Source organism: Anabas testudineus, chromosome 15 (assembly GCF_900324465.2).
Source record: "Anabas testudineus chromosome 15, fAnaTes1.2, whole genome shotgun sequence".
In the NCBI taxonomy this organism is placed as follows: domain Eukaryota; kingdom Metazoa; phylum Chordata; class Actinopteri; order Anabantiformes; family Anabantidae; genus Anabas; species Anabas testudineus.
The window spans coordinates 7,795,419-7,809,518 of record NC_046624.1 but is presented as its reverse complement, the minus strand read 5'-3'; the positions used below and the strand labels follow the sequence as shown (position 1 = coordinate 7,809,518).

Below are 14,100 nucleotides of genomic sequence, written 5' to 3'. Positions count from 1 at the left end.
AGAAGTGTTGAAGATGTGTTTTATTTTTCCCAAACAGCCTACACAGTGTGCTTGTCACTGTTGGTGTTTGTCTTTTTTTTTCAGGCTTTAGGTGAAAGTGGATGTACTTGCTGGACACGAGCTATTTGTACATGCTGGTTCAGTACAGTCATTCCCAAACTAACTGTGCTGATCGCTCCCCGTGTTGCAGTGTAGCGAGAGTCGGCTGTGGCACATCGGCGGTAGGAACCTTGCTCCAAAGGAAAGTGGGGGAGACAGCGAGATGCTTTAAAGCCTCCCGTCTCGGTCTCCACTTGCGAAAACTAGACGCTTTATTGCTTTGCCCTGCCCTGCTGTAAAACTGGAGGCTGTCGCCATCTCCTCCTTCACCGCGGAGTCGTGGATCAGGAAACGGCAGCGCGTCTCTCGAGAGTCCTGGGCATCTGGCACGGCCCTTTTTTTTACGCAGCCAAATTCAGGAACAGGAACAGCAGCTCAACGGAGTCAAGAGCGTGCGTCCCAGACACAAACGGAATCACGGACATCTGACCCTTCAAATTAAAACCGGACGCCTTTGTTGGAAAAGAAAGGGTTTATTCAGTGAATCTCATGTTTTGTAATGTTCAATAATCATTGAGCCTATTTCAGCAGACACACACACACACGTATACATACATACTTACAGCCCCCTGTCATGTTTGGGTAAAACATTATGTAATCTATTTACCTTTCTTAATTTTTTATCTCTCACTTTATTTAATATTCTTTTACAGTGCAGCGCGGCCGTTTGGTTTTTATTTTATTTTGAAAGATGCAGAGAAAGCGCTCGATTGTTCTGTCGGACTTGACGCTGGCGCGCTCCTGTCGCTCCTCCTCTCCCCGTGTGTGTGTGTGTGTGTGCGCGCGCGTGTGTGTGTGTGTGTGTGTGTGTGTGTGTGTGTGTGTGTGTGTTTACTCCCATTTCTCTCTGTCTATGCGTCGCCGTCTCCGCTCCCCCAGTCTGCTTCTGCTGCACATCCACAGCGGAGCCAGCACGCCGAGGAGGAGGAGGACCGACTGTAGCTACACCTCGGCCAGCGGTGCTGGGTTATAGTGCTGGTGGAGGGGGGTGGGTGGGGGCAACGCATTGCTCTTCTTGCCCTTCCTAAACCGTGCACAGCCTCGAGCATTGATGACCCCACCACCTCAACTCGTCCTGGAGTAGTTTTTTGGTTTTCGCCAGACGCACCAAGTTGCAGCTGCAGAGGCGCACTTCTCTCCGGGGCTTCTCTCTCCTTTTGCGCTCACAATCCGACATGGAAGATGGTCCGTCTTCAACAAGCTGTTTCAGAAGGTTAACGGACTGTTTCCTGGGTTCAAGTACGTATATTTGACTGCTACTAACAACGCGTAAAAGACAAATAATAAATACAAATCTTCCATATTCACTGACGGGCCGGTAAATTGCAATACGTGAACATATTTTGGATGCGTTATTTCAACTGCTTCTGCAGACGGACACTATTTGGACATCTGTCTGTCCAACTTTATGAATGACAGATTGATAGCTGATGCAGACGGGAGGGGACTTGATTGGAGGAGAACGGGCAGGAGTAGAAATGGGACCATGCTCCGTGCGTCTTTACATTTTTTTTTTTAAATGAAATATAGAGCAGGCTTGAGTCCTATTTCGGATTTGAGTTGGCAGTGAGTTGAGCAGTGCTGCTGCAACATGGCATCAAAAAGCGACGCGAGGTGTGAACAGCATGAGTGATAATAGAAATAGTTGAGCCCGTAAGAAAATGAAATCTTAAACAGTTTTTTGAAGAGGTGCGCCTTCAAGATTTTTATTAAATTAGTTTGTTATATTTAATTTATTTGTACAATTGTTTTTATTTTTCATCTAATATTACTACACATTCTTATAGTCATATAAGATTCATAGCTGTGGTAAATATTTACAACGTGTCCTAGTAAAAATCATTATGGCTGTTTTTTCAGCTCTTTGTTTGTTTAGTTATATTTACAGTTATTTATTTTTTTTACTCTATGACACTAAACCTTTGAGGTAGATATCCTCTTTTTTACATTGTTGGTATTAAAAACTAAACTAAAGGGATCACACAAACTCCTAAAATATTTAGACATATAGGCCAACATATGAAAAAATATGCAGAAAGTTTAGTGAATGCATTGGTGATTATTTTTCTCCACCACACTGATTATCCTCCATACAGTATCCACCTATATGTGTGCTACTTGATGATGAATTTACAGTCTTTTTTGCATATGTTTGCATTCTGTCTGTTTATATCTTTGAAAAAATCTCTATGGGACCATCCACCACATGTATCTTTCTTCATAATTTACTCGTTCTGTGCACCACATGAATAATTCTGTCAGTGCTTCCAGTTGTGTCAGTGGCACCTCAAGTGACCTTTAGTGGCAGCCCTGTAATAACAAGTTAGCAGTTTGGGGCCTAGGATACTGAGTGATGCCAAAGTACACACATAGCAGTAAACTCGAGTCATGGAATGTATTATTGAGGTACAGTATGTAGGTAGCCCGCCTTCATACTGACCAAAAAAGGACAAGAAATTCAGATTTCACAAAGCTTCCTCACAAAATTTACAAAACAAAAGTAGATGTAGGTGGCTGAGTTAAGTACTTAAAAGAAGCACGTACAGGTAGCATGAGCTGGGATATTCATCACTCTACTGCTCTTTTCATATACTATAAACAATACAAACTTTGCATGTGTTGACCTGGGAAAAAGCTCACCACTGACAGTTCCACTTCATTCATAGCGTCTGTGAGTAACATATCTTATATTTAATTGTTTATTTATTTGTTTATTAATGTGGGTTAAATGTAGGATTAACTTAAATCGTGCTTGTCTTCTATCTGCATGTTTTTCTTTGACTGGTGTAGAAACGCAGAATAACTTGATTGTAGTTCATTCAAGGTTTTTTTGCAGTGATAAAAAAAACAAGTTGATTTGTGAACAAGAATGCTGTCATTATAATGACTGTATGTTTTTATGCCACTATTTACATAGATCTACAAGTAGTGCAAATACGATCAGGTGCCACACAGAGCAGACAGGGGCTTTTTGTTTTAAAAAGTGTTGCTTCGCAGCAAATGATAATACGTTTATCCTCTGATCACTGTCGTCTCTGTCCAGTGTTTTTCCCAGAGAGACAGATTCCAACTTGTAAGGATAATATGTTGGCTCCGTCACTCACCGGTCGCTAAACTAATTGTCACGACTAAGTTAGTCTGTTTTCACGTTACAGGAATATACTGTACATATGCACTGGTGTTTGTGGAGGTTTGTATCAAAGGTCACTTCGGGTCAATCCTAATGTGATCTTTCAGGCATTTTTAAACCCAATTGGTTTTCGATTAATTGTTTAACTCGGTGAAGAAGGCTGCATTGTCAGGCAGGAAGTGCTCATGCTGGACATTTCCTGCCCCGCCACATGCCCTCTCCCTCTCTCCGTCGCTGTGAGAACTGCTCGAGTGCTGTCACTATATATGTAAATACATAAAGCACTTGACATGACTGCATTATGAAAATTAAACCCTGATTGAAAATTGAATGGCTAAATAGTTCCAGATTGGGCTGAGCCGATGCCAAATAGTTCTTATTGTGATTTGTCTTCAGTGTTTATTTAAACTCTTAGGAAATCCAAGCCAAAGAAAAGTAGCTTGTTATGTGGTTTGAACCCTTTTTTATGTCAAGGTCTGTCCAGGACTGGATCAGTGCCGAGCACAGTGCGCGATCTGAGTGGTGAAACAGATGACATTCTTGTCAAGGCGTCCGTTGACCCCTTGTGAGCTTGTCGTGGGTTGGTATCTGAGGGGATGGGAAAAGGCCACATGCATGTAGATTTCTTTACAACTTGTCCTCGTGTCAGGGCTCATAAAAGAACACAGCACTGGAGAACACGCAAGGATCTGTGGTTCTCATTACCAGGTCCCCCACTGGCCCCTCTGCAGAGCGGCTGCAAAGATCAGCTTCAGTCCAGATGTAGAGTAGGGAACATGACCCCTGGTTACTGATGTGGCTCAGGGGAAGGTGTGTGTATGTTGGTGGGAGGGTGGGGGGGGGGATCACAAGTTAAGTACAAGGTGTTGACTCTAGAAGGCAGCAACTCAAGCTCTACTATAGCAGGAAATGCACAAGAAAGGTTTGAGTTGAAGGTGAGTTGCAGTCTGATCGTTGGTTCTTTTCTGTGACCACACTGCTACGCTGTGGATCAAGAGACATGCCTTATCTACATTTCGGTTGGCCATTTATAGCCCTTACCCTTTAGGTCTAATGACTTGGGCCGTGGAAGTGGAAATAATGCAAATTACATTTCCATGGAAATCTCCCTCTCTGTGTTTGTGAGAGAGAGGTGTGATCCTGCATGTTTGTGGAGCAGTGTTTGTCTTCACCGTGTGGGGGCGTGTCTCCTGAAGTGATACTACTGCAGTTCACATTCAGGATGAAACTGCTTCAACATAATGTTGACACATTTTCTGAGACGGGTGTGTTATAAGTGCGTTATATATCCGGACCCGTCCCCTCACGCTCATGTGTTTGTGTGGAACATGGTGGTCTGTGGACGTGTGTGTGTGTGTGTCTGTGTTCACCTGCATATTCACACACAGCCAGCTTCACGGGCTCGATGGATAAATGAAGCGAGCTGTGGGAGACGAGTCAAAGTGTTTTCATCTTTAGTGTTCGCTCGTTTTTTTTCTCTTTGCCACTCACTGAATGTCAGTGTTGGACGCTGTGCTCCAGCTCTCCCATAGATAAGATAAGAACCACATGCTCTTCCCACCTCCTGGCAAGGGAGTCCCAGGCGGACCTGCTGACGCACGCACCCAGCAGCCCCCCTCCCACCTCCTCCCTCCCCTTTCCTGCCTCAGCCTCATGTCAGGAAAGTGAAAAGTAGTACCTTGGCAGCTTGCCCCTGACTCTTTGCCAGAAGGAGTGTGCTTCAGGAGAAGTGGTCTTTTCCCTTTTTCTCTCATGTGCATTTTTCATCTATGTGTTGCACAGGACGAACATCTTGCTCACTAAACATTGGCACTGCCAGGGGGGGTGAGCCTCATCTGCTGACTTGGTCACTTGACATAATTTTGTGCTGAAGATACTGGTTCACTTCTGTTCAGGAGGGTCACACGGATAGCTAACTGACTGATGGGGAACAGAAATGAGTGATGGAGATAAGGTGGAGCTTTTTGTTTTTTCTTCAGATGTTCCTTTATCTGTATACTTTATGTGTTCATAGTTTCCATTAAAACCATGTGGACTTTCCCCAGGAATTGATAGTCTTAAATAAAAAGAATCAAATAGCTAAAAATAAAAACTATTTACAAAACATACTTATATTTTGTGCATAAATAATTCAGTTATTATTTGTGCATATTTAATTAAAGTTGCAAATATAATTCAATTATTTCAATTGTCAAACCAAACTTTTCACTAAATGGGACATGCTGAAAAAAATCCTAATAAACTATGTTTGATTAAATATGGTACAAAGGCAACATATCAAAGTTTGAAATGAAAAATTATACTGTATGCTCATTTTGAATTTGATGAGATTATCATATTTTAACAAAGGTGGGACAGAGACAACATAATACTGGAAAAGCTAAAGTGAAAATAAAATATCAGAAAATATTAGGTTAAATAGCCACAGCAAGGTTCATCAGTCAGTGAAAGACTGTGTGGACAAGAAAAACATTTCTCTATGTCAAATCTGATACAGTACATAGTAAAATTAAAGAATTCAGAGAATCCAGAGACATTTCTTTCAGAAAAACATGGACATTACATCCTCCAGGCTAAAGAGGCGAGGGACCATCTGGCTTGTTATCAGCACACAGTTCAATAGCCAGCATCCATGAGGCTTTTGAGGTGCATTAGTGCACACGGCATGGGCAACTTTCACATCTGTGAAGGCACCATTAATACTGAATGACATACAGGATACAGGTTTTGAGGAACTTGTGCTGCCATCCAGATGTCTGTCTTGCTTATTTCAGCAAGACAGTGCCAAACTATATTCTGCACATATTACAACAGCATGGCTCCATAGCACAAGAGGCAAAACTAGCCTGTCTGCAGTCCACGCTTGTCCCCGATTATGAAGTGAGAAATATGACAAAGGAGTCTCCATACTGCTGAGCAGGTGAAATCCCTGAAATGAAGAATATGATTCAAAAAATAGGGGGAAAAAGTTGTTTTAAAATTAAAAGTATTAGTACTTCAGTACCGAAACACTTACAGTGTTAAAAGCAAAGGGGAAGCAACACTGTTGTTAACATGCCACCGTCCCATGTTTTTTTAAATGTGTTGAAATCAAACTGAAAATGAGAGTCTATATTCAAAAAACAATTAAACCTTGCAGTTCTGTTTTTAATCAAACATAGGTTTTGAATGATTTGCCAATTCTAACATTTAGAAATGTTTTTGTACCTGACAAATTAAATTCAGGGCAGAAACTTAAAATACATAAAGGTCTAATCACAGATCACCTTTAGCACAAATATTTTACTGCATTAAAACATTTGAATGTAACTTATATTAGGCTAAATATATGTAATTATCGTATTATATTATTATAACTCACTCTCATATACACCTTGTGATATGTGGGTGAGTTTTCCCTCAGTCATATTGAGAAAGAGTTCGTCTGGGCTTCAATCAAACAAAACGTAACTGATGAATTATGGACAAACTTAAAATATACAGAGACAGAGACAGAAATGAATGAGGCCTTGCACTAAGGTGGTTTCTTTTCCTATTCTCTGGAGGTTCTTCCTATAAAGGATGTAGCAACAATAATACTCGGGGGTTTTTCCTCTTGTGTATCATTGACAAAGGTTGAACTGCAGAGTTGACTTGTGACTTGATATCTCACCACAATCCAAATAGACCATCTAATGTGTCAGCTTTAAAGTACAAAAAATATTTGAAAAATATTTATTGAAAGCAGATTTCATTACAGAATGGAGTGAATTACAACAAGCCATTTACTTTTCCATATAAAATCACACCATGCCTAATTGATTTCCTTAATAAAAAATACTCATAAACGTGAATTGTAACACTCAAGAATTTACTACTTTGAAGCCGTTTCAGGATGTTGTGATGCCTTAAATTCCATATTAATACAAAAAAAAAAGTGTAAAAGAGTATCTTCACATTGAGACTTATATCTGTGGGTGCAGACCCAGACAGACTATAACTGGGTTGGCCTTCCCTTTCCAGTCCCGGGGTGTGGTGTGCTGTAGTCAAGATAAGTGTTATGCAACAATACCTTTCTGCATGAACTCAGGCTTCAGTTTTTACACAGGAAGCCCAAGTCTGAGTCAGTCCCCAAAATCTCTGCCAACTGGGCTTCAGCCACTCACAAACAAGCTGCAAAACAAAGTGCTTCCCACTTATATGTTTGTCTGAATGAGCGACTTAATTTGACTCATACTAAATCAAGCACAGATGTGAGAAGTAATTATGTATATATATTACTAAATATATCATGTACTCGATTACTTTTTCTGTTTTCTGCTCCACTACATTTATATATCTCACAGCAAAAGGGTATTTTAGTTAAAGAGCACTGACAAATTGTTAGAGATTAAAACAGTTTAGCAGTCTTTTTGGTTTATGAACACTCACAACAAAACCGTGTCCTGTAGCCACCTGTCATGACCCAGATGTCTGGGGAGATTTCCCCTTTAAACCTCTTGGGTGGTTTCATTTAAATAACAGTTCCTGGCTTAATATCTCACAACAAAGAGTAGAGAAAAGTTCAATTTATTAAGGAAACTTTTTAAGACTACCTAACTTTAGTATATAAACTGGCTACATGTCCACCAACAGTGGATTGGACTGGATCAAGATTTTGAAAATTGCTCAAATGTGACAAATCTAGAAAAACAGAGAGAGGATGTTGGTGAGGATAATGCCAAGGAGGATTTGGATTTAGTTTGTTCACACTTTGTATGTGTTCAATGTGTCAGGCATATTTATCTATCATTAGATTTATTAGAAGAATTTGACTGAGGTTTGACAAAATAAAAGAAGAAAACTCTGACTAAGTCGTTGCGTTTACCACAGAGGTCTCTCTGTCCTGATTGAGGGAGCACATGCCGTTTCCAGTGGGGTTAACCATTTTGGACCACAGCATGTGGGACCGATCTCACTGCACCTTTGATTAGCCGCCATAGTTGCATGCCCAGGACACTGACGCACATCTCGCTGCTGAGTGTCACTGCGGTCACATTAGGCTAAGCTGCGGCTCGAAAGACTTCAGATGGAATCAGGGGTAAAGACTTTACAGTAAGGTCGGCCGAAAGTAGTAGGAATGCCCTGAAAAAAAGTGCCATAAATCACCAGACTTGCTACAACATAGTGGGTGTCGGGTCAAACCAGCCATTCCTCTGGATACTTTTTCCAAACATTGATGACATTTATGTTTTTGTTTTAAACTGATGCAGATAAATACATTTGATGTGTATGGTTGAGTTTAACTAAAGGTGATATGCAGGCGCTTTATTTTTTAGTATCTGTACAAACTAAACGCATTTGCAGAAATGGTTAAATCATTTCAACTTAATGTTTAAAGTAGGTAATTGAGATTTATTTAAGAATTTCAAATATCTTTGTTTTTAAATTTAGAGGAAGTCAACCTTTGAAGGCTTCGCAGTCATGTGCCCTGCCTCCTGTTAACGCATCATAACCTTTTATTGCACTCTCATATGTCTTCCCTGTATCATAACTAGTATCACTAACTTCACGTCTAGTGATGCTAGTGATTTTTGATGTTTTATTATAAGATTACAATAACAATACAAAAAACAAATGTATTTTTCCTACTAGCTGGTATTGTGTGTGTAGCCGAAGACTCATTTTGCTGAAAGACAATTACTGAGCCACACCAACTGAGTTGTTCTTTCATTACGAACGAATATGGGTTCTTCAGTTTATTTCGAGTCAATCACAGAAAACCATCTTGCTGCCTGAAATAACCACTAGAGCATCAAATATGTATCGATCCATGACTGCAAATGGTCCTTTACAAATGCTCCTTTACATTGACACTGACATGTTGGGTGAGTTAGAAAGTATTGAGAGACAAAAACACTGTTGTTTTATGTGATTTACAGCCACAGAAATGCAGATATATGGAGCTTGATACTAATTAGCTGACATAATATTGTGCACTGTGCCCCCCACTTTACTAGTATTCAAGGTTTTCGCTGTTTTGATAGTGTGAACAGAAGATTGAAGAAATATACCTATTATCATTTTATCAACTAATATGTGCCCACTGCAAAATACTTATCAGCACTGTTTGTTTTTGCCCTGGTTTAAATAGAACATTTGGCTTTGTTCATGTGAATACGTATGATGGCTAAATAATTTTGCGATCCACTCAACACAAAACTTGTATTTGTGAATTCATACAGTATTTTTCATACTGTTGCTAATCACAGTGGTGTCTTTGTGTTTCAAATAGAAACACAGTTGTGAGTGTATTTAGCGGCACTCTTATTTTGCTCCTCTCTGTGTGTCTGTCTCTCCCCTGCAGCTCCCTTCACACACCCCTTAACTTTCTCTGATTTATTAAGCTGTATTCTGCCGATGTGCGTCAGAGCTGGCCAGGAGTCTCGTGAGGCGTTGCACTCCTGAAGAGCAGTGTCTCGTGTCTGGACAGCATCAGGCTGCAGTGTCCTCCCCCATCCCCCCACACCCAAAAAATTACCCACACCTCTGTCCGCTGTATTTGCCTACAAACCCTCACACACACACACACACACTGCATAGATGATTGTAAGTGAAGATCAAATGGAGTCTGTAGGTAGCTGCTGAAACTGGCGCACTTTAACTAACTGTGGCAAATTAAAATCAATTTAAATCAGTAACAGTTATTAAGTATAAACACGTGATACAGATATGCAACAGGTTCCCTGCAGCTCAAGTGGATGCTTCTAAATCTTCCATCTTGTTTTTTTTTATTTCATCTGGCATAGTGGTCAGGTCTGTGCCACACTTCACACAATGTTTCATTGTCCACAAGTCTGTCTGTAGTCTGTCTGTGATATCATAAGGGACTGTGTGTGTGTGTGTGTGTGTGTGTGTGTGTGTGTGTGTGTGTGTGTGTGTGTGTGTGATGGAGGAACACATGCCTTCCAGCTGCATATCCTCCTGTGATTCATGCTCGAGGAGAGTCAACACAAATGCTGCTGATAACCAGACGTTTCGTGAGAAAGCGATATAAAAATGATCATGACTGAAACCGCCTTCTTTCTGCTATGTCAGATACAGTTACGGTACCGTACCGTGCCATAAAACATAAAAGTCCGCACAGAGGTAGGATTTGTTTTTCTTTTCCACAGATTATTATTTTACGTTGCATTTTATGGCAGCGTTGAATTTTGCCGTGGTTAAGACCACAGACTGGTCACAGATACACACTCTCATTTGCATGAGTGCCCTACACATGATGGTCATGATGGCCCCTCAGACGCCAGTGGGTGTATTAAGAACAACTTTCCCCTAACGATGGTTTGGCAAATGGCTTTTCTCCCTGACAACAAAGACAGTAAACAGCAGCACTTAGCGAGCTCTCAAGAACCTAATTGCCTATTAAGCACAGTCGAGTCCTCCTTTATCCCGCTGCCTCTGTTGGGGGCTCCGATCCCTGGAGACGCAGTTTTACAGTAAAAGTAACTGAGCTAGCCTGGCTATCTGAGAGATTTAGCTGGAAGCTAGGTGATGCTGCCGCTGCGTTCACCTCAGAGCAAAGAAAAGGAAAGATGACCTTGGGTTGAATCTAGCCCATTTGTTTGAGTGACTGTTGGGAAAACTGTAGGCCAGAGCAATCATCTCATGTTTTCTAATATTTCTATGATTTGAAGCAACATCCCCAAGAATTATTTTTTAATTAATACACTTTGGTTAGTCACAAGTAAAGTTGTATAGTGTGTGAATTATAAGATCTCTTGTTTCTTTGCTCTTCAGGCTTGACAGATGAGAAAGTGAAGGCCTACCTCTCGCTGCACCCGCAGATGCTGGATGACTTTGTTTTGGAGAGTGTGAGTGCAGAGACGTTAGATAGATGGCTGAAGAGGAAGACCAACAGCAAACCTGCAGGTATATCCACGCCCACACACACATGCGCTGCAGCTCTCTGGATCACTGTGACATATGGAATGGCTCAGCGGATTTCAGCATATTGACGCAGAGTTGTAATTTCTGTAATATTTTGCTTTGGTTAAATGTTTGTACTTTTCAGCTCACATAATCCCATAAGAGTCAACCACAAATACTTGCTGCCCTGAATAACTGCAGTCACGTCAGTCGTTTGTTTTTTGTGCAATGAAGAGCGAAAAGTTTTCTTTTGAAGACCGATGGATGACCAGAGCCGTGGCAGTGTAGGCCTCTGCGGCTTGCATTTATTATCCCAGCCATTTGCAGTACAAATCACTCATCTTCATATATGTCTCCTCTAATTGCCAGTGTGTGTGTGTGTGTGTGTGTGATAGACAGAAGAAAGGGAGAGGGAAAGGGCCTGTTGGGTGTTTACGGGTCATTAGATGTGTTTGAGCGGGCCGAGTTGAGTCTGCGCCGTGTGCTCCACACACAGTGGACTGTTTCTCAGACCAACCGCATCCATCAAGGGCCCACAGGGTTGGCACTCTTCCCAGTCGAGCTGCTGACGTCAGAGGCGACCTCCAGAGACATGCAGCCGGCTGAAGGGGGGCCCAGGGGAGGGGTGGGGATGGTGTAGTTGTGGTGGTGGTGGGGGGTTGTGCTGGCTCGGGGTGTGGGTGTGTTGAAGAGAAAGGGGAAACTGGCGGAGAATGGATTTGTCACTTTTTGGAGCTGCTTTCTACATGAAGTTTGCAGACCGTGGTGTTTATTGCTTCTGTACAGAGACGTCAATTTCTCAAGTCTTAGCCTGCATTTGAAACGGCTTCCCGTATACAGTATTCATTCTTGCTCATTTTACAAATAAAGTTCAGGTTAAATGATGAAGCCTGTGCAAAGCTGAATACTGTTTTACAAGAACGTAGCACAGAGCATTAAGAAAAAGACTATATGCTCAAATTTCTGTGCCCAGTTCTGAATTCAAAGTTCCTCAGTACAAAGGTGAAGTTTCTTGCCATGCATTTGAAGAACCAGGCCAGGTTACTACAGATTACGTTTTCTTAAATTGTCTGTTGCCTGTTTTGCAAAGAATGTTTAAGCTCAGTTTAGATAACTGAGGTAGGCAGGGAAGTTTACTTGAATCAGGTAGGCGATCATAGTGAAAAAAATGATCATACGCACTTTACGTGTCATTCAGTACAGACTTGAAAGAGACTTGGAAAAGCCTGCATTTCATTACAGACCAAACTCTGACAAGAAACGAAAGCAGGCTTGCTGTTCATTATGATGGATTACATATTTTAAGGAAGTTTCACATTTCAAAGTTGATGCTCACTTTGTCCGGAAACGCATGCTAACCACCGACTGCCTGGAAGGTAGAAAAAAAACTTTAATGCTTTATGACATGCTTTAGTAATTGGCCAACTGTAATGCTAACTATATTACTCAGCGCCTAATAGGTGTTGATAGCAAGTCTGTGTATGACACGCGAGGACTTCTCGATCTCATCAAGTGTCTTCTTACACCTTACAGATGAATAAAAACTAAAAAGTAATATTTAGGTTCATAACATGCTGCTTTTCTACAGGTTGGTGGATTTTCCTACTTCCTGTAAACAACCGTTCACTCTCTGTCCTTCAATGGCGAGTGGAGCCTTTATTATTATTAACGTGAAAACCGAGGTTCTGTACGGAAGATGCTTGGATTTTTTAAAAAGAATTTATTGTTACAATATTATATACTATATATTTTGCATTTCTTGGATAGTATTTAGTAGATAATTGTGGTAAATGAAAGGAAATTGTGTCACTCTGACATCTCAGTTGGCTAATAACATTGACAACTGTTATGAAAGTGATTTTGCTCCCATGTTGACTTGGTGTTAAAAAAATGTTATATACAGAATATACAGAAACAGCAACCTTAGCTTTAGCATTAGCCATATTTTAAACATAATTTTCTTAAAATAATAAAAGAAATTACATTGCATATCTATTCTATATGCAGATTGGCTCTTGAGCTGCACAAGAGGCAGCCAGGTTCAGAAAGAAAACATTAGTAATCAGTCTGACAGCTCGCTCATTATGGCGTGTGTCTCTATCGGGGTTGATCTTTACATCACATCAGTAATATCACTGTAAATCCGCTTCCTCTGTTAGACCAACATGAGCAGACACTTTGGCACCGCTCTGAAGTCTCTCTGCTTCTCCCTCTCAGTGACTGTATCCACTCAAACAACACAGCACGGTCTAATTTCTGGTTCATCACACAGGCTGAATGGTCACTGTGTTGGGATGATGGCTGGAATTTGACTTGTAGATTTTTTGACATATTTCTCCCCTTGTTTTAAAGTCAGCGGACCTTCCCTGTACAAACAAACTTTTTTTTTTCTATTTTGCTGCAACACTTTTTAGCAATCAGGTTATATTTTTTATGAGTGTAGCAGCAGGACCTGTCATCATGTGATCGCCACTGAGATAGCCACTGCTTCCTGGAAGCAGTCCCTGCAGCCAGTCCCGTTCTCACTTATCATGTGATGGGCAACATTGGATTACATAAATCAGTTTGTCTGTACACATACAGGCAGGTTTGTGCGAGTGTGTGTTTGTGCAAAGATTGTGTTGTTCAAAAAAGGCATCACTTTTTATTGTGTTAAATCTGCTGTGTGAAATATTACAAATCTGCCACGTCATCCTAACAGAATTATATATATATATATATATATATATATATATATATATATATATATATATATATATATATATATATATACTTTTTTTTTTTTACTATTTGTTTGTGCTGAATTCTTTTTCTCATTAGCTTCATATAGTATTTATATATCAAGATAAGTTTTGCACTTTCACTGCAAATGCTGGTGTTTTCTAACAGTGTGTTACAGAAAACACACCTGTTACTTAGCACAGTGAAGCAGAACAGGATTTCCCAGAATCCCTGCTGATGTCATTTGACCATCACACCTCTCT

At 40.7% G+C, this 14,100-nt stretch overlaps 1 protein-coding gene across 5 annotated transcripts in view; it reads left to right on the top strand.

The window, feature by feature from the left end:
- The window catches only part of pde10a (phosphodiesterase 10A), a 50,334-nt gene that overhangs the window by 16,621 nt on the left and 19,613 nt on the right, over positions 1-14,100 (top strand). For 3 of the 5 annotated variants that reach the window (XM_026354474.1, XM_026354475.1, XM_026354479.1), the window contains one exon: positions 10,988-11,119. In XM_026354474.1, coding sequence (XP_026210259.1) covers positions 10,988-11,119 — 132 coding nt within the window. Of the gene's footprint in view, positions 1-977; positions 1,339-10,987; positions 11,120-14,100 lie in introns of those variants that run through there. The other 2 variants (XM_026354476.1, XM_026354477.1) reach the window with 2 other exon arrangements.